This window comes from Bos taurus, chromosome 3 (genome assembly GCF_002263795.3).
Source record: "Bos taurus isolate L1 Dominette 01449 registration number 42190680 breed Hereford chromosome 3, ARS-UCD2.0, whole genome shotgun sequence".
NCBI classification, from domain to species: domain Eukaryota; kingdom Metazoa; phylum Chordata; class Mammalia; order Artiodactyla; family Bovidae; genus Bos; species Bos taurus.
Genome location: NC_037330.1, coordinates 74,865,284 through 74,887,196, shown reverse-complemented (window position 1 = coordinate 74,887,196; position 21,913 = coordinate 74,865,284). Strand labels below are relative to the sequence as shown.

The 21,913-nt window shown below is 35.1% G+C and overlaps 1 protein-coding gene across 1 annotated transcript in view; it reads right to left on the bottom strand.

Moving 5' to 3' along the window:
• ANKRD13C (ankyrin repeat domain 13C) overlaps positions 1–21,913 on the bottom strand; it is a 93,442-nt gene that overhangs the window by 36,280 nt on the left and 35,249 nt on the right. The window contains exons 3-6 of the mRNA NM_001435024.1: positions 17,159–17,263; positions 11,153–11,238; positions 9,943–9,988; positions 4,566–4,632 (exon numbers count right to left, since the gene is read on the bottom strand). Coding sequence (NP_001421953.1) covers positions 4,566–4,632; positions 9,943–9,988; positions 11,153–11,238; positions 17,159–17,263 — 304 coding nt within the window. The remainder of the gene's footprint in view (positions 1–4,565; positions 4,633–9,942; positions 9,989–11,152; positions 11,239–17,158; positions 17,264–21,913) is intronic.

The following is a 21,913-nucleotide window of genomic DNA, read 5'->3' as shown; positions in this document are numbered from 1 at the left end:
TGTCCTTGTGAGCTGCATCGAGGCTGATGCTTAATCATACAGTATTAAACCTTGCTTCATCCTTCAACTCAATAAAGCATTTAATTTACTCCAAATTCTCGGCCTTTTTGCTTGACTTCTCAGATTCAGATTAGCATTCTCTTTCCCAACATTTTCTTTTCTAACATCTCCATGGCCCGAAACATTATGGATCTTTCCTATGGCAAATATTCATGTATTCAAACACCTGTATGTTTGTTGTGTTCACTGTAACCAAGACCTGACATGGTCGACCCAATGGGTTGGTCTCAAATAAATTCTATAAATCACTACTTGGTGAAATTAGAGAGAATAATGGAGTGGAAAACTTTATAAGTATCCTGATGTGCTTCAATCTTGCCCAAGGCTTTGTAGTCTCCAGATCATCATAGCAGGACCTGACTGGCTGCTCAAAACACAGTCCTTAAGTTAAGAAATAGGTTCACACAGCTGTTAAGAAATGCTGATCACACCCAAAAGAACATTTCTTTAAGTCCTTGTGAGAGGTCCACCCTGGCTACTGAGTTTCTAACACAATATAAGAACTCATTACTTTGTAGGATTTTCCGTTCTCACCATAGACAAGGCAAATGAGTGGGCATTACTAGTTTCCCTTCATAGGAAAAGCTGAAAAATGGAACATATTTCACATGCTGCATCAAGAGAGTAACCAAGGTTACATATAATTTAACACCCAAACTAGTAACTTTTAAAAGTGAAGGTGACACTATTAATAATTTTACTAGGACAACAGAGATGAATAGGGAAGTATGATTAACCTATGTATAAGAAGCTCTTTTCTGAGCCATGTAAAATACATACAGCCCTCAGAGTCAAATAAGAAGTCCTAAAAAAATAGCAAGGCACCAGCTCCTGTAGGAGTGAACTTGCCTTGCTGCTTTATGGTTGAATTCTTGCCCCGGGTCCACTTACAGTGGCCTGCTACTGCACTATTGGTGCTTGTACTACTAAACATATTCTGTTGTTGCTTGTATATGTGGCACAAGAGAAAACGATGCCAATAAAAGGGGCTTATCTCCTACCTCTAATGTGGGCTAATGTGGTCTAATGAAGTCTCAAAAAGGGGAAAGATCATTTTATATGAGTGGCCTATTTGGACTCCATGGTTCAGCTACCAGGGAACTCTATACCCCTCAAAAAAAGAAGACATGGGCCAGAATAGTCTTTTGCCTCCACTCCCTTCTTGCCCCATCCTGGGGGAGAATAGTAGTGGGCTGCAAGGGGTGGGGGTGAGAGGAGAGATGCACAGAGAGACAAAGACAGACTGACATTGGCAACATTTGAGCCCTTCAATCTAGCCACACCTAAGATCAGTCATTGTCAATTTTTATTTTATATGTGTTTTCATAATTTGCAACTGAAAGACTAATACAACTTATATATTAGACATATTAGATGGCATAGTAAGCTGTATCAAACATGCCTCATAATGATATAATTTATATCATGGTGATATTTTAATGTATCAACTGGTCCTTGGCTTTCAGCTTAATGAGCCTAAATACTTCTAATTTTTACCATGTAATTCACCATGAAGGACACAAAGTTCTTTATACAAATGCAAAGATTCAAATAGAAAATGTTCTTTTACAGATAAAAACTTGATAACTACCCAAGTAACAGTGAAAAGAAAATAGGGCCTATCCTTGAGATAGGAAGAGCTCAAATGAGACAGTTTGCAAAGATTATTTAGGTCAACGGTTATATATTACCTCAAAATTATTAGTAGTGAAAATATCTATTAGTATTCTCAACAATAAAGTTGTTCATATTACTATTTCTACTAAAATATTAATTTCTCCTAGACACCAAAGATGATACTGTGTTGATTTTTGCCCACACAGCTTGCAGGATTTTAGTTCCCCAACCAGAGATGGAATCTGTGATCTTGGTAGTGAAAGCATGGGAATCCTAACTACTTGACCACCAGGGAATTCCCATACTTTAAATAAATCACACTGCTATCATGAGATACAAGTAAAAGTCATTTGAAGTGATGTTTAAAAGAACTAATTATCTCATGACATTTAAATGTGCAAGTTTTTATTTAATGTTAACAAACTGGTTTTTCTTTTAATTCTTCATCTATGCAAAAAAACCTTTACCATACATTCTAAAATGCAGCTTCTCCATTACTCTAGTTAACTTTGATAACCAGCATTTTGAACCCATCACTCCTTCAACCTTAGTAAAGAGCTTTCCTGCTAGTAAGCCCCAGGTTTCAGTGTCTTACTAAATTACAGTAGCTCCCCTTAAGCTACATTCTTTGACACAATTATTCTCTCTTATTGTCATACATCTATCTTAGCCATTTTGTGGGGTTTTTTTATTATCTATATTTATTATGTAATATGTATCATGTCATTTACTTTTAAAAGGTATATATAAATGTGAAATAATTTTTTAACAGAAAGAAGCTCCTTTTCTTCTAAATTTAAGAATCAAACAGAACTAAAACTAACCTTTAACACAGCACATGGAAGACAATACTATTCTCCCAAGTTATCTACTAACTTTGGCAAGTACCCATGTTAAAAATTTTTTAACTGATGAATAATTTTTTGAAATTCATAATATATTGCTAACAATAGAATACTGAATTAAATCTACATCATTAACAAATCCTTTCATAGTTTTTCACCCATACTTTACTGTGTTTTCCAAGGTTTCTGTAATAACCATGAATTGAATGTGCATGAGAACGTTCATGATGAGCAAGATCTGAGGAGGTTATTTTTAAAAAACAAAAACACAGAAAACTCTACCTAAACCAAGAGAATTTTGCTTGAGAATAATTATCCTAGAACTTACTTCCAACTAAAGGTTATCTCTTCATTATAATTCATCATACTTAATAATTAATCTCATAAACAGTTGATTTTCTTTAAATTTCTGTCTTGTGACATGATAAGAAGTCACATGATAAGAAGACAGTAAGTCAGAGAGGTCCTGGCTCAGCATTAATTTGTAATATGCTCATAAAAATCACTTCACCTTTCTGAACTTTCTAATCTATAAAATGAAGAGTTTATATAACTTTTTAAGACATCTCTAGTTCTAGACAATACTCAAATTAATATTGTGAATTTTTATAAACATAGGCATATAAATTATATGTATACATATATAAATGTACAAATATGAATACACTTCCTGGCAGTCTAGTGGTTAGGCTCTACACTCTTACTGCTCAGGGCCCAAGTTTGATCCCTGGTTGGGGAACTAAAATCCCATAAGCCGCACAGTACGGCCAGTTAAAAAAACAGTTGGCATATTCACTAGCATTCTAAATAGCTTAAATAGGTATCATTTATATAATTTGTTGTTCAATGCTAAGTTGTGTCCAACTCTGCAACACCACGGACTGCAGCACACAAGACACCTCTGTCCTCCACTATCTCCCAGAATTTGCTCCACTTCATGTCCATTCCATCAGTGATACTAACTAACCACCTCATCCTCTGCCACCCACTTCTCCTTTTGCCTTCAATCTTTCCGAGCATGAGGGTCTTTTCCAATGACTCAGCTCTTTGCATCAGGTACAAAGTATTGGAGCTTCAACTTCAGAATCAGTCCTTCCAACGAATGTTCAGGGCTGATTTCCTTTAGGATTGACTGGTTTGATCTCCTTGCTATTCAAGGGACTCTCAACATTAAAAAAAAAACTAAGATCTTGCCATGTGGTCATCCCATCACTTCAAGGCAAACATAAGGGGAAAAAATGGAAGCAGTAACAGATTTTATTCTCTTGGGCTTCAAAATTACTGCAGATCGTGACTGAAGCCATGAAATTAAAAGACATTTGCTCCTTGGAGGAAAGCTATGGCAAACTTAGTGTATTAAAAAGCAGAGATATCACTTTGTTAACACAGGTCCATCTACTCAAAGCTACGGTTTTTCTAGTAGTCATGCACAGATGTGAGAGTTGGACCATAAAGAAGGCTGAGTACCAAAGAAGTGATCATTTATAAATATACCTATATTAGTATAAAGAAATAATGATAGAATTCTGAAATGAGTAAAATAAATAGATTCTTCATGAGATCCAAATATCAATCAATTAAAAAGAAAACAGAAGAAAATTAAAATTAGCCTTAAAAAATATTCACTAGAGTGGATAGATGAATGGCTAGAAGCATGGGTGGGTAGATAGGGGAGGGAACAGTAGGAAAGGGATGCAGTAAAAAAGGACAAGAGTTGGGTCCTCCTTATGTGTTCCTTATTCCCTAAAAAGCTAGGAAGAGGGGCATGACCATCCTAAATCTTCTTGGTATTGTATCATGATCTTCATTCTACTTGCATTCTAGATAGTATGTAGTTGAACAATAATACCTTTGTTTTAGTCAAGATTTTATGCCTTTGGTTTCTTATCTCTAGTACCTCAAAGGAGAAAAAACATTGTGAATATATTAAGACATGTTTAAGTTATAAAATACTACATCCATGTATAAGCTTTTACTACAGAAAGAAAAGCTTCCTCTAAATCTCAGTTATCTGTTACTCAGAGAAAAATCAAATCACCTTACCTGATATTGATACCTTGCTTGTATATTTTACATGCATCAGAAGGCAGAATTCGGGAAAGTAAAGGCACTGTATTTGTAAAAAGAAAAGGTGAAAAATAACCACCCAAAGTTCTGAGACATTATAAATTTTTTAATTAGAAGAACAGTACTGTAACATTTTACCATTTTATAAAAGTTGTCATAATTTCCTTTAAAATAGTATTTTCCACTGAAAAATAATACACAAAGCAATTTTGAGCAACTTCAAATATCTACTGCTGCTAAGTCACTTCAGTCGTGTCCGACTCTGCGACCCCATAGATGGCAGCCCACAAGGCTCCCCCGTCCCTAGGATTCTCCAGGCAAGAACACTGGAGTGCGCTGCCATTTCCTTCTCCAATGCATGAAAGTGAAAAGTGAAAGTGAAGTCGCTCAGTCATGTCCGACTCTTAGCAACCCCATGGACTGCAGCCTACCAGGCTCCTCCGTCCATGGAATTTTCTAGGCAAGAGTACTGGAGTGGGGTGCCATTGCCTTCTCGGATTTAATTGTAATTACCATCACCACTACCCACCACCAAATACAAATAAGAGTATCAGAACTGATGCAACGCCATTCTTGGTACATATTGCAAGATGCTACTGTTAGTGAGAAAACAAGGCCTTTTGGTAATTAAACCCTCCTGAAGGGGTCACCAGACAAACCTGGATCCCATCTAATTCTTTATATATAACTGCATAAAATACCAGAAAAGTAATATGTGTAATAAAAAATACATTTTTAGAGCTAGTTGAATTTGAGTTTGAATCCTAAATATATTGATTATTCGATAAGCTCAATGTACATTAGTTTTAAAATTCTTAAAATGCAATCATACTATTGACTTATACATTTCTACATTCCAGTGTTGCTCACATTCATATCATAAGCTATATTCTTATAGTTTTTTATTATTCATTATCTGCTATATTTTGAAGAAAGATGAGTTATTCTATAGACAAATAAATCTACATAACAGGCTAAATAAACTACCATATACCAAAAAAAGAAAAGAATGTGAAACTCAAAATTCTTGAAATTAAAGATCTCATCACATGTACAGGTGTATGTATGTGTGTGTGTTTATCTGTGTAAGATGTATTACATGTACATTTTATAAAACTTGAGTGTTTTAAAAATGGGTGATAAAAATCAACCTGGTTAGAAAGAAAAGACCCTAGAGAAAACTAAAGGCTAGGTTTTTAGTTAACTTTTTCCAAAGTTTTCTAAATTTTTAAATATTTTCTAATTAACATTAAAAGTTTTTTAATTCTTTAGAGGTTATTCAATCTAAAATGATTACATCATTAAAGACAGTTTTCTAGACTTTTTATTTTATGAAAATAAGAAAAGTTTACAGCCCAGAGGGAGTATCAACTAAAAGTTACCCTGGTCAAAGAACATAAGAAATCATTTTCCAATCAAATTCTTCCTTATATGAAACAACAGAAGTTAAGAAGAGTAATAACGGTATATGCATGTACGTGCTAAGTCGCTCAGTCGTGTCCAACTCTACGACCCCATGGACTGTAGCCTGCCAGGCTTCTCTGTCCATGGGATTCTCCAGGTAGGAATACTAGAGTGGGTTGCCATTTCCTTCTCCAATAATGGCATAAATCTATATAAATGATCAAAGCTCCTCTTTCTTACTTATTAATTGAGATCTACTTTTTCTGTTCTTACATATTTGATATAGTAAGAAAAAGATGATTACAATAAGCCAGCACTCTAACTTAATTTAAATTTATTACATCTTGTAATGTAGTATGGTAAACTACAAAAGCAAAATTCAGAATCACACACCAATATCCACTTATCAGAAAAGGAAGAAAGGGGGAATGTAGAGAAAAAAAGAATTTGAAGATTGAAAAGTAAAAGTTAAAAAAAAGAAGAAGAAGGTATATCATAGATGAAAAAAAAGATTTCAATGCATTCCAAAAATAGAGCAATTTGCATTTTCCCAATTTTGTGATGACTTTTTCTTCCCCCATGTAAATTGAACAATTAGGCTCTCTATATCTTAAGTTATTTCAACTTTATCTAAGAGTCTAACACACACAAAAAAAAGAGTCTAACACAGTACTCCAAAGGCAGTATAATCCACTGAACTGAAAAATGAATAATCTCTAAGTTTTCATTCTGGCTTTGCTATCACTTATTCCCTGATTTTAAGAAGAGCTTAGGCCTGATGTTTTCCATCTATAAAATGCAAAAAAGAAAAAAAGTCCTAAAAACAGGACAGATATTCTGTAGATTATGAGATAAAGAAAAAAACTATTAGTTTTTCTGTTGAAACATGCCATACACATAATGTTAAGTTTGTAGTGATTATAATACTATAAATTATTTAACACTTTACAGCATCTAAAGTGTTTCCTTCAAAAACATGATTTCATTTCATCTACACCAAAACAAAGACTTGAAAATAGGTGGGGTGTTTATTCTTACTCTCACTTTTAAAATGAAAAAACCCAAGCTCAGGAAAAATATGTGACTTTCCATTGCAAACAGAAGCCAGTACTTCTGATTCCATTTTAAGGCTTTTCTATACCTAAAAACTCACTCTGGAATAATTTAGCTGCCTTCAGACTTGCTATTAACCAAGTCTGAGGCTATTTTCAGCCAAATACTGAAGGAGAAAGAGTGCAGTTTTTGTGCTCCGCTACCACTAAACTAAACTCACCCCTGGATCTCAGTATTTCTTAACTTGCCCTTATTTCTGGGAGCCTTTTTCTTTTTTTTTTTTTTTATATCAGGGGCTTTCACAAGGGAGGAAGCATGCCTAAACTCTAGGAAAAAGCTTGATAATCAAATCTTATATCAGAGATTATCCAATGTTTTTTAATCCAAAGCATATAAACTAAATCTAGCCAGTGAGTTTAGTTTTTAGAATGATAGATGACATCCAACCATCAGGTGCTAATAATGGGACATGAAATCAGTAAAAACCTTTATCAACAATGAATCAGATGTGCTAACTTTCTTGTGTCAAAGTCAAGTTCTCAGAGAAGCAATACATTTTTTCAAAAAGAATTGTTATTATATTTTGCCCTTGTCATGTGGGATCTCTGTTCTCCAATCAGGGACTGAACCCAGTGCCCCCAGCTCAGAGTCTTAACCACTGGACCATCAAGGAAGTCCCAGAAGCAATACTTTAAACAGTACCTCAGTGGTTACATAATAAACTTGATTATGCAACAGTTACAGTGTGTTTACAACTACAGATAATATGCACAATTTCAGGAGTAATTATATCCATTTCAATTTGTTCATGTAATTGAAATGTCAGTTTTAAAATATTTTAGAATATTTTGCTCAGCAAGATAAAGTTACAATTTTAGAATTCAAAACAACAGTTACTCAAACAGTCAATTAAAGAGCCAGTATACTCAAGGATCACCAAGAATGACTGGGGTCTTTATAGATAGAAAAAAAAACAGTGAAAAAAATAGTATCCAGACTTTAGACCAATCTAACTTGGAGCTCTTTTATTACACAATGCTATTACATCTCTTTTTCTTTTGGTATTCTAGGACACTGGTACTTCTAAATGATAGCGCATAAAGCATTATCAGAGTTAAGAAAATCTTGGGTGAGTTTTTTTGGCCACACCACGGCACTCATGGGATCTCAGTTCTCCACAAGGGATTGAACCTGGGCCAGAGTCAGTGGTAAAGAGTCCACTTACAATGCCGGCAACAGAGTTCGACCTCTAGGTCAGGAAGATCCCCTGGAAAAGGAAATGGCAACCCACTCCAGTATTCTTGCCTGGAGAATTCCATGGACAGAGGATCCTAGTGGACTATAGTCCATGAGATCACAAAGAGAGTCAGATGGGACTTAGTGACTAAACAACAACACCTACAACAGGAATGAAAGCCCAGAACCCTAACCACTAGACCACCAGGGAACTCCCGCAGATGTGATTTTTGATGGAGCCAAAACTAGCCTCATGATCTAAAGTTGTAACTGATTATATTTAGGGATTAAATTTCTTATTTAGAGATTAAACAAACCAGAAACATCTTAATCACCCATCTCATAAAGTATTATACTGTTTTTTTTAAAAAGGAAGTACTTCTTCATGAACTAAAATGTAAGATATTTATGATAGATTAAGTAAAAATGACAAAATGCATAATAATTGTATGATTTCATTTAAAAAACTAATGCTGAGGCTATATATACACATATAAATTTATATTTATATGTGTGTACAAACACATGTTCATAAGCATTGAAGAGAGTTTAAAATACTCATATGAAACATTAATAGTCATCTCTACAGTGGTCTCTGTCAATATCTGATTTATTGTTATGATTATTTTATGATTTATCTTTATGATTATTTTGGTGATAATAAGCATTCAAATGTTTATACCATAAAGATTAATTCAGATGCTTTTAAAAAACCCATAAGCACACTATATCCAATTTATATATAGATTACATTAAAAAATGTTTAACCCAAAAGTCAGTTGTTTGGATAGTTATTTATTTAGTAAAGTATAGGTCACTAGGATCAAACTTCCTATTTGGACACAAAAGTTTCCTAAGTAGACTCATGTTTAAAATGAGGAAGAGAGAAAACTTACCTTACTGAGATAAATCAAAAATGACTGTAAAGTATCTAGGAATTAACATCTTTTATAAATAAGTGGAATGGTGTGCAACCAAACAGTGTGTTAAGACAGTGGCAATAAAAGCAGTGAAAGTGATTGACAGATGACAAAATATACAAAATCAATTAATATTAACCAAATTCTTCACATTTAGGTATCTAAATACTATATGTCGAATTTCCCTAAATTCAGTAACCTAATAATCCCATAGTTAATTCTTCTCTTCTCTCTGAAAATTCCTTACACTAAATTATTATATTTTAACCAACATTTTGTTTTTAAATAAGACAATTTTTTACCTTAAAAAAAATAATTATGGAAGTTACTAATCATGTTGGGATAATTAAATATTACTATAGGGCTTTATGGGCTTCCCTGGTGGCTCAGACAGTAAACAATCTGCCTGCACTGTGGGAGACCTGGGTTCAATCCCTGGGTTGGGAAGATCCACTGACTGGAGAAGGGAATAGCAACCCACTCCAGTATTCTTGCCTGGAGAATTCCATGGACGGTGGAGCCTAGCAAGCTACAGACCATGGGGTCTCAAAGAGTCGGACAGAACTGAGCAACTCACACACACACAGGGCTTTATAACCATTATATTCAACATGATGAAAAATATTTAAATTTCCTTACAGCAAGTATTGGTTATTTTAACATTTCTATTTAATAGTTATTTTTACACTTGCATTTTTGCATACCTACATATTTTACAGTAAAACATAGCACATTCTTACCCCAGCTTTGAAAATCCCAGTGAAGTTCGAGATAAAAGTCACCTAGCTGAGAAATGAAATATGTATAATTAGTAAATGCATACCTTAGTTAACAGCTCTTATACCTGCTTAACATTTTGCTTTAAAAAAATCTGTTATCATTAAAGATCTATAGACAGAAATAGGAAATAATTTCAATTATGGGGTTGGAGAAAGAACCAAAATATATATATATGCTTATTACTTAAAATAATATTACAATAGCAGACATTACTACACTTATCCACAAAGGAAAATACATACCGCTTTAGATTTTACAAGAACGTTTTAATCACATAAAACTGATAGGCATTTAAATTTGCATCAATAAATATTCTACTTCTCAGTGTAACCAAAACAAAATGAGTAGTATTGTGAAAATAGTTAATAACTTTAGAAGTGTTATAAAAAAAAACTTCCAAAATGATTATTGTGTAGGCTCATAATGATCTAATAAAATCATTCACTGCAACAGAAACTTTTTTCCATAAAGTGATAACACAAGTTTTTGAAATCTGAAATAATCTGTCATCATATTATCTATAGACAATGTTTTTATTTCTTAAATTAGAAGTTAAACAACAAAAACTATAACTGTTCAAGGAACTATTAATCAAATAGTCTCAAAAAATTTTATCCCTTGAGATTTCAAAAAATAGCATACCTAAAAGAAGACATACTCATAGGTCTTTCTCCCACAGCTTTTTCAGGCATCCAAAATAAAGAGAAAAAAATAACAGAAAACAAACCTCTCTCCCTGTCTGTACCACTACACCCAGCTGTACCATCATGAAGTAGGATAGATAAACAGTTTTGTTACAAACAGAAAATGCAAACTGGCCCTACTAGCAGTAGCAGCTTCTGCTAACAGAAAACTTTTGAATCCAAAGAACAAAGGAAAATTACTTCGATTAATTATCACTTACCTTCTTTTTCCTTAGAGCTGTTACCTAATTTATTGAGAGCAATAATTCTTTATCTACCTTCTAAGTTCAAAGCAAATAATGCTTCCCATAAGATTACACACTATAATCAGTATTTTTTAATGTCATTATTGCTTAATTAAAGCAGGATTTTTACTATTTCTTGACCCTTAATAATTAGCAAAAAATTAAACTGCATTTTTAAAATGCATAAAAGTACACTTTCAATTACAGTTTAGATACAAAATCAGTCAAGAAATTGAGCTTACCTCTTTCAGGGCTTTTAATAATCGAGGTCGTTTTTCTTCAACACTTTCCCTGGATTGCTGCTTAAGCTTCCTTAAAAGAGCTGTAACTAAAATTTAAATTTTAAAAAAATTTTTAATTTAAAATGAATTTTACCAGGTTAGACTGCTAATTATATCTAAAAAAAAAATGTGAAAAAAAATGTCACCATGCTAAGAAACACCACTGGCTTATTACACACAGAAATAATACAGATATTGTGAATATGTTAGAAAATACCTTTGGCAAAGCTGTTATGATCCTCAAGAAAACCTGAAAGGAGATACCTCAACATCAACCTACAGTCATACTAGCTTTGGTGGTTTTTAATCATCAGTAAGGCTTCATCTGACTGAGTCAAGATTACCAACCGCAGTCAGATGATGCAGTGTCCTGTTGTTAACAGTTGTCTAAATGATGATCTCAAAGACAGGAAATCTCAAAAATCATACTAGGTATTTTTTTTTTAATGTAATTATCTACAAAATGTTATCAGTTGCATCTGTTCTTCTTTTACTTGAGACTGTACTTTCTCTCACATACTACCAACATAGCATAAAAAATACTAAAACAAATCCTATTCTATCTGTAAAAAGAACTTCAGACTCTTAAAAAAAAACCCTGAAACCCTCCACAGTGTCTTCTCAATAGTTAACAGATATTAAGACAAATTGCTTAAGTCCAAACCACAGCTTTACTACTTATTAGCTGTGTCAATATGGAACACTTAATTTTCCTAAACTTCATTTTCTTTTTTTCATTTGTCAAGTAAAAATAACTCTACATTAAAATCTATAGTAAATCTCAAGTAAAATCTACTACAAAGAGTTACTATAGAGGCTCAATATAAACTGCTTACTACTGTGCCTGCAATTAGGTAAATAGAAGTTTTGTTTATTAGAATGAAGGTCTAAAATATACCAGCAAACTCAATCAATCTCTCACATTTACTGAAATAAGAGAAAATATTAGCTTTGAATAAAGTAAGATAAAAAATGTATTAGTGGGGTGGAGAATGTATATATCAATACATGGTGAAAGAGAGTGAAAAAGTTGGCTTAAAGCTCAACATTCAGAAAACGAAGATCATGGCAGCGGGTCCCATCACTTCATGGGAAATAGATGGGCAAACAGTGGGAATAGTGGCTGACTTTATTTTGGGGGGCTCCAAAATAACTGCAGATGATGATTGCAGCCATGAAATTAAAAGACACTTACTCCTTGGAAGGAAAGTTATGAACAACCTAGACAGCATATTAGAAAGCAGAGACATTACTTTGTTGACAAAGTTCCGTCTAGTCAATGCTATGGTTTTTCCAGTAGTCATGTATGGATGTGAGAGTTGGACTATAAAGAAAGCTGAGGACTGAAGAATTGATGCTTTTGAACTATGGTGTTGGAGAAGACTCTCTGAGAGGAGGCCCTTGGACTGCAAGGAGATCCAACCAGTCTATCCTAAAGGAGATCAGTCCTGGGTGTTCATTGGAAGGACTGATGTTGAAGCTGAAACTCCAATACTTTGGCCACCTAATGGCGAAGAGCTGACTCATTTGAAAAGACCCTGACGCTGGGAAAGATTGAGGGCAGGAGGAGAAGGGGATGACAGAGGATGAGATGGTTGGATGGCATCACTGACTCAATGGACATGGGTTTGGGTAAACTTCAGGAGTTGGTGATGGATAGGTAGGCCTGGCATGCTGTGGTTCATGAGGTCACAAAATGTTGGACATGACTGAGTGAGTGAACTAAACTGATACTAAAATGAAAACTTCAGCTACCTACATTCAATCCTCAAATAAAATTCTTTTCTGGTCTATAAAATCCAAATAGTCTAAGGACCAATTACCTAGATAAATTAGGATTCTTTAAAGATTAAAATTTATATGACTCCAACTAACCTTCATGTTTGTTATAATTTAATACCAAAACTATATTATCTAAGTATAGAATTCTTTCTATAATTCTTCTCCACTATAAATGCAAATAGTTTAATAAATGTTTATTCAATCTACCTTTACTTCAGATTAAAAAAGACTGCCGTTCACATAAAGAACAAAAATAATTAATTTCCTAAAAAGAAAAGGCATCTTAATTAAAAGCAGAAACCATATGGTTTCCATCAACTAAATAAAACTGACTGAAGATCTTCAATACATAGAAAATTATTTAAATGACCAAATATTATTAAAAATGTAGTGACAGCAACTACATATAACATAGTGATGTGTGCAAAAAGATTCCTGTTCTATGAGATTTCACATTAAAATATAACATCAACTTATAGACACACTCAGAACACAATCAGATAAAATTATTAGCATATATGGGGGAGTCAATTTAACTCAGATGACCATTTTATCTACTACTGCAGGCAGAAATCCCTCAGAAGAAATGGAGTGGCCATCATGGTCAACAAAAGAGTCCAAAATGCAGTACTTGGATGCAATCTCAAAAACGACAGAATGATCTCTGTTCATTTCCAAGGCAAACCATTCAATATCACAGTAATCCAAGTCTATGCCCCAAACAGTAACGCTGAAGAAGTTGAAGCTGAACGGTTCTATGAAGACCTACAAGACCTTTTAGAACTAACACCCAAAAAAGATGTTCTTTTCATTATAGGGATCTGGAATGCAAAGTAGGAAGTCAAGAAACACATGGAGTAACAGGCAAATTTGGCCTTGGAATACGGAATGAAGCAGGGCAAAGACTGATAGAGTTTTGCCAAGAAAATGCACTGGTCATAACAAACACCCTCTTCCAACAACACAAGAGAAGACTCTACACATGGACATCAACAGATGGTCAACACCGAAATCAGATTGATTATGTTCTTTGCAGCCAAAGAGGGAGAAGCTCTATACAGTCAGCAAAAACAAGACCAGGGGCTGACTGTGGCTCAGACCATGAACTCCTTATTGCCAAATTCAGACTTCAATTGAAGAAAGTAGGGAAAACCACTAGACCATTCAGGTATGACCTAAATCAAATCCCTTATGATTATACAGTGGAAGTGAGAAATAGATTTAAGGGCCTAGATCTGACAGATAGAGTACCTGATGAACTATGGAATGAGGTTCATGACATTGTACAGAGACAGGGATCAAGACCATTCCCATAGAAAAGAAATGCAAAAAAGCAAAATGGCTGTCTGCAGAGGCCTTAAAAATAGCTGTGAAAAGAAGAGAAGCAAAAAGCAAAGGAAAAAAGGAAAGATATAAGCATGTGAATGCAGAGTTCCAAAGAATAGCAAGAAGAGATAAGAACGCCTTCTTCAGCGATCAATGCAAAGAAATAGACGAAAACAACAGAATGGGAAAGACTAGGGATCTCTTCAAGAAAATCAGAGATACCAAAGGAAAATTTCATCAAAGATGAGCTCGATAAAGGACAGAAATGGTATGGACCTAACAGAAGCAGAAAGTATTAAGAAGAGATGGCAAGAATACACAGAAGAACTGTACAAAAAAGATCTTCACGACCAAGATAATCACGATGGTGTGACCACTCACCTAGAGCTAGACGTCCTGGAACGTGAAGTCAAGTGGGCCTTAGAAAGCATCACTACAAACAAAGCTAGTGGAGGTGATGGAATTCCAGTTGAGCTATTCCAAATCCTGAAAGATGATGCTGTGAAAGTGCTGCACTGAATATGCCAGCAAATTTGGAAAACTCAGCATCGGCCACAGGACTGGAAGAGGTCAGTTTTCATTCCAATCCCAAAGAAAGGCAATGCCAAAGAGTGCTCAAACTACCGCACAATTGCACTCATCTCACATGCTAGTAAAGTAATGCTCAAAATTCTCCAAGCCAGGCTTCAGCAATATGTCAACAGTGAACTTCCTGATGTTCAAGCTGGTTTTAGAAAAGGCAGAGGAACCAGTGATCAAATTGCCAACATCGACTGGATCATGGAAAAAGCAAGAGAGTTCCAGAAAAACAACTATTTCTGCTTTATTGACTATGCCAAAGCCTTTGACTGTGTGGATCACAATAAACTGTGGAAAATTCTGAAAGAGATGGGAATACCAGACCACCTGATCTGCCTCTTGAGAAATTTGTATGCAGGTCAGGAAGCAACAGTTAGAACTGGACATGGAACAACAGACAGGTTCCAAATAGGAAAAAGAGTACATCAAGGCTGTATATTGTCACCCTGTTTATTTAACTTATATGCAGAGTACATCATGAGAAACGCTGGACTGGAAGAAACACAAGCTGGAATCAAGATTGCCGGGAGATATATCAATAACCTCAGATATGCAGATGACACCACCCTTATGGCAGAAAGTGAAGAGGAACTCAAAAGCCTCTTGATGAAAGTGAAAGTGGAGAGTGAAAAAGTTGGCTTAAAGCTCAACATTCAGAAAATGAAGATCATGGCATCCGGTCCCACCACTTCATGGGAAATAGATGGGGAAACAGTGGAAATAGTGTCAGACTTTATTTTTCTGGGCTCCAAAATCACTGCAGATGGTGACTGCAGCCATGAAATTCAAAGACGCTTACTCCTTGGAAGGAAAGTTATGACCAACCTAGATAGCATATTCAAAAGCAGAGACATTACTTTGCCAACAAAGGTTCGTATAGTCAAGGCTATGGTTTTTCCTGTGGTCATGTACGGATGTGAAAGTTGGACTGTGAAGAAGGCTGAGCGCCGAAGAATTGATGCTTTTGAACTGTGGTGTTGGAGAAGACTCTTGAGAGTCCCTTGGACTGCAAGGAGATCCAACCAGTCCATTCTGAAGGAGATCAGCCCTGGGATTTCTTTGGAAGGAATAATGCTAAAGCTGAAACTCCAGTACTTTGGCCACCTCATGCAAAGAGTTGACTCATTGGAAAAGACTCTGACGCTGGGAGGGACTGGGGGCAGGGAGGGATTGGGGGCAGGAGGAGAAGGGGACGACAGAGGATGAGATGGCTGGATGGCACCACTGACTCGATGGACATGAGTCTCAGTGAACTCCAGGAGTTGGTGATGGACAGGGAGGCATGGCATGCTGCAATTCATGGGGTCGCAAAGTCGGACATGACTGAGCGACTGATCTGATCTGATTATAAGAATCTTATTAACAGTGATTGAGAAATAAAGTTAGCTACAACAAATGTCACTGGTGATGGTTTAGTCATTGAGTAATGTCCAATTCTTTGGAACCCCATGGACTGACCTGGGATCTTCCAGGCAAGAATGCTGGAGTGGGTTGCCATTTCCTTCTCCAGGAGAACTTCCTGACCCAGGGGTCAAACCCAGGTTTCTTGCATTGCAGGTGGATTCTTTACCAACTGAGTCACCAAGTGACCAAAAAGTCACCAGCTTTTTTCCTCAATAGTTTTCTAACTTTCTACAACAAATGTCATTACTTTCTTTAAAAAAAATATTTTAAAGTTTTGAGTATCTCAGGAGAGTGATAACAGATAAAAATCTAATATAATACTTTTCAGAAATTTTTAAATTATTGATTAATCTCAAATCTTCCTTGTAGTTTTAATTATCTTCATTAATTCACTGAACAAATACATGTGCCAAGCACTGTTCTAGGAGCCAGAAATGAAAGGCTGAATAAGAAACATATTGATGACTTGATTTTTCACAAAGCTTATATGATACACTATGAGGAAAAGACATTGCAAGACAGCAAGAGAGACAAAGATATAAAGAACAGACTTTTGGACTCTGTGGGAGAAGGCGAGGGTGGGATGATTTGAGAGAACAGCATTGAATACATGTATATTATCATACGTGAAATAGATCACCAGTCCAGGTTTGATGCATGAGGCGGGGTCAGGGCTGGTGCACTGGGATGACCCTGAGGGATGGGACATTTATATATACATGGTAATATATATAGTCAAGAATAATTCATACATAAGTTCATAAGTAGCTGCAAATTCTTCATAGTATGGAAAGTTACACCAAATGAAAAATATGTCAAATGCATCATTTCATATTTTTAGAATACATAACAACAATAGTAATTTATATTGCTTACTCATCTGTCTATCTCCATAACTGATGGCTTCCGCCAGCGGGCTCCATCCCTGAGCATTTTTCACCTTTACTGGAGCATTGTGAGCCAAAAGTAAATGGGCACATTCTGAAACATAGAACGGTAATAATATTAAACATGATGCAATTTTCAGAATCTCTAAATTAAAAAATCACATAAAAATTCAAGGTATCAAGTTACTATAAACAGATCTATGAAATAAGCATTGTACTATAGAGAATTAAGTAATTTTTTTAATTCCTATGTATCTAACCATGTTATTTCAAATCCTTAGATTCAAGAATTATCTATTCTAGTACCTAAAAATATATTGGATCTCTCTGCAAACAAAATATTATGTTCCCTAATAATTGTTCCAAGGATATTTTAAGAATGTTTCCATATTATAAAAAATTACTCAAGAAACTCAAAAGTAATTTACATAAAAACTTCTACTAACTAATAAGAGCCAGAAGAGGACTATCTGCAAGGTCAGATGGAAAGTTCATTATTTATTTCAAAGGGGAAAAAAAGTATTTGTAAAAAGAATCACTGACGTTTCCATAAGCCCTTATTTTTCAAATTTTACAGCTTGTTTAATTCAGAAAAATACCCAAAGGGGACAAAAACTTGTTTATGATTATAAGAACAAATCTGGACAGTTTTTCTAGTAATCAAAAAAAGTAATAAAAAGGTAATAAAATAATCAAAAAAGGTAACTTTAAAAAAAGGTATACTTGGCTCACCATCCAGCCCAGGCACAGCTGCCTGCTGAAACTTAAGAGAAACACTGAAGACTGCCACAAGAGACAGGATAATTACATTTAAAAATCTATGATCAGGACAAAAGTTCCCAAAACACTGAATTTTTGGGGGGCTGGTCACACGGCATGCAGGATCTTAGTACCCCAACAGGATCAAACCTGCACCCCCTGCAATGGAAGCATGACATTCTAACCACTGGACCACCAGGGAATTCTCAACACTGTGTATTTTAGGATGCACTGAGGGATCTCAGCCTCTTGGATCTTAGCTGGTAAGTTCACGGGTGGTGGTTTTAAATCATCACTCTCAACATTTTTAGTTATTCATGGGAAAATTAATTTACATAGTACTTCATCAATGGATTTCGTGGTTTCAACTGTTTTATCTATATAATACTTGCTGTTTCCAGCTCAGTGGCTAGGGCATTTCCAACATTTAACATTGAGGATATGTGGTAATCTGAACCAAGTCTTACAATAAGAACTAACATAATATATGACAACATGAATAAAAGTTTTCTACAATACGAAAAAAAAGTCTAAGATATAGACCTTTGTATAGGTTGAGGACATTTTTCTTAAATTAAAAATAATAAGCATATTAACAGGCAGGAAAACATCTGAAACAAGGCTCATGGGAAATTTAAGATAGCTATCCAATTTAAATTCCCTAAATGAAATGATTCATTCATCCAATCAGTCTTTTGGCATGTATTTATCAAGCGCCGATTATATGCCATTTCTAAGTTCTAGGTCCTAGATATAAGCAGTGAAAAGAAAGATAATCAGAGAGCTCACATATTATATTAAAATATAATTAAGTAAAGGACATTATATTAAGTAAGCAAAACAAATACCGAAATTTCACAAAGGTGTTTAAGAAAGTCTGCTGCTAACTGCTACTGCTGCTAAGTCGCTTCAGTCGTGTCCAACTCTGTGCGACCCCATAGACGGCAGCCCACCAGGCTCCCCCGTCCCTGGGATTCTCCAGGCAAGAACACTGGAGTGGGTTGCCATTTTCTTCTCCAATGCATGAAAGTGAAAAGTGAAAAGTGAAAGTGAAGTCGCTCAGTCGTGTCCGACTCTTAGCGACCCCATGGACTGCAGTCTACCAGGCTCCTCCGTCCATGGGATTTTCCAGGCAAGAGTATTGGAGTGGGGCGAAGGTACTTCGCCTTCTCCAAGAAAGTCTGCTAATAGTATATAAAAATATATGTACACTGAAATCTCCTTTAAGTATAAGGTTCTTCTCTATTTCAACTCAAATCCATAAGTGAAACTCTTCCTAGCCAACACAGCCTATATACCCACCAGAAATTCAGAAAAAATTAAGACTTCACTAGTGAAAAACAGGTTATTCAGAAGGTTAAGATGAGTGAAAGAAGTAAATACAAGTGTGTAAGTTATAGGGTAATTCAATCAACAAATGTTTGAATGCCCTGGGAATTTTTACTGTGTTTACAAATACGTATACAAATGAAAAGTGCCCTTCAACAATGAAGTCACTAAAGACACAGCAAACCTCTAAAGGAGAAGATAAAAGAGAACAGAGTAGCACAGACTGAACGGTGGTAGGATGTAAAATTGCTGTACAGAAGTAAACATAAGGCAGATGTTTTATCTTCCACTACCTATTTCAGTCTCATGCCTATGCAACCAAATACCAAAAATATTAAAAGGTCAACTAGGAAAAAGTAGAAAAAGAATATACAACTGAAAAAATGTAAATGGAAAATTATATATTGATAGGTATATTAATGGTTTTACCTACTCTACGTGAAAAGGACTTAGGAAGAGCAAAAACTGATATTATTTGCAGATCATGAATAATCTAACCAAGTGTTTCCCAAAATATGTTCCACAGAACTATAGTTTCTCAAGATACTTGTGAGAAAGAGAAAATACCAAATAACTACAGGGAACAATGACTCTATAATAGAAGGCTCCAATTCAGAATGTCACAATGAATATTAGCACCTCAAAAGTGCTAAGAAGGTCCACAATAAAAAAAGAAAAAAACCTGCTTAATATGTATTAAGCCACTATTTTCCAAATCACTATTTTCGTCTAAAAATTATTTCCCATGAAACAAATGTTCTGTGAAACAATTTTGGATAGGCCGACACAATCCTATGATGAAACACAGCAAAACCTCCTCCACCAAAAAGTAGGACCTAGGACAGTAAATATGTTTAATTTCACATTCAAATTCTGATAAATATATATTTACTATTAAAGTGTTAAATTTAGAATAGCAATCAGACGTGGCATCAAATTAACTATGACTATCACAAAGACAGGAGGGAAGCAGGCTGCATGTTAGCTAACTTTGATTTAAACCATTTTCTTTTCAAATGATTCACAGTGAAAAGAGAGCAATGCCAGTCACCATAATGATCAGGAATCCAGGCTGTGACGTAAGATACTCCAAGTTCAAGTAAAAACTCTGCTACTTCTCCCTGGGAAAGTTGCTTAACATCTCAGAGCTAACTTTTTTCATCTGTAAAATGGGGACAATGATAGTATCTTCCTCACATGGTTGCTATGTTAAATGAGTAAACATGTATAATGCCCTGAAAAAGCATCTAGCACATTGTAAATGAACACATTTCAGTTATTTTCTAAAGTTCTGATCCAATGTTCTTCAAAAGAAGGCATAAGCTTTTTTCATTGGTCAAATTTAGCTAACTGTATCTTTCTTTTCGCCAAGGTGTCGAGATGACTATCATGGTCTGCCCTACCAATAGTCCTACTAAATATTCTTCCTCTGTATTCTTGATACCCTCTTCTACCCCAACTCTCTCCGAGTCAGTCTCACTAAAGCTAATTTTATATGAGTAACTACATATCCCAAAAACAATTCATGAGATTGCTAGTCACTCATCACTGTGACTTGGCTGAAGGTGAACTAGCCCAATCAAACTTTCTGTTCAGAAATTCAGGAATCTAAGAAATTGAACTATTAGGTGGAGAACACTGAAATCAGAAAGCCATTAAGATTCAGGAACTTAGAACACTTATTTTGGGTCATGTTCAATAAACAGAGAAAAATCAATCAAGAAAAGATAATATATATATATATATATATATATATATATATATAAAGAACAGTAGATACACCATAAGAAAGAGACAAGGTGATTGATATAGATGGATATACATACATATATGAAGGGAAGGAAGGTGGAAGGTTGGGGGTAGGCAGAGGGGAGGGAGGAAAGGAAGGGAAGAGAAAGAGAGGAAGGAAGTAAGGGGAGAGACGGGGAGGAAGGGGGAAATGATAGCTGATCTCCCAAACTGTCTTTTTTACTACTCATCCTGAGACATAGATAGTCCCCATAGCTTGAATTTAATATATAGCCTCTTAATGAATCTCTCTTTACTTAAAAGTTACTTGAGTGAGTCTCTGTAAGGAGGGAAAAAACAGCATAACTAACTAAAATTTGAGTCCCCAGTTTTGTTGTTGCTGTTCAGTTGCTAAGTTATGTCTGACTCTTTGTAACCTCAAGGACTGCAGCATGCCAGGCTTCCCTGTCCTTCACTATCTTCTGGAGTTTGCTCAGATTCATGTCCACTGAGGCGGTGATGCTATCTAACCATCTTATCCTCTGCTGCCCTCTTTTCCTTTTGCATCAGGGTCTTTTTCAATGAGTCAGCTCTTCGCATCAGGTGGCCAATTTATGTAGTATTAAAATCTAAATTAAATATCTGACAAATCATGTTTCACGTAAGCACATAAACTTAAACTAGCAAAAGCATTTTGTTTTTCAACAAAGCAAGTTCTAGTAATATCTTTCAGACCAAACGTTTACAGCAACAGCTATTTTATAGTATATAACAATAACAGGTGTTCATGATATGGTTAGAACATCAGAAAGGTGTTAAAAAGTTATCTTGTTTAAAAATTCAACAGTACATGCTTTCCAAAGATTTTTATCAAACACATCCAAGATTTTAAAATCTAGCACTCAGAAAGGTGCCAATCAGCTACCTA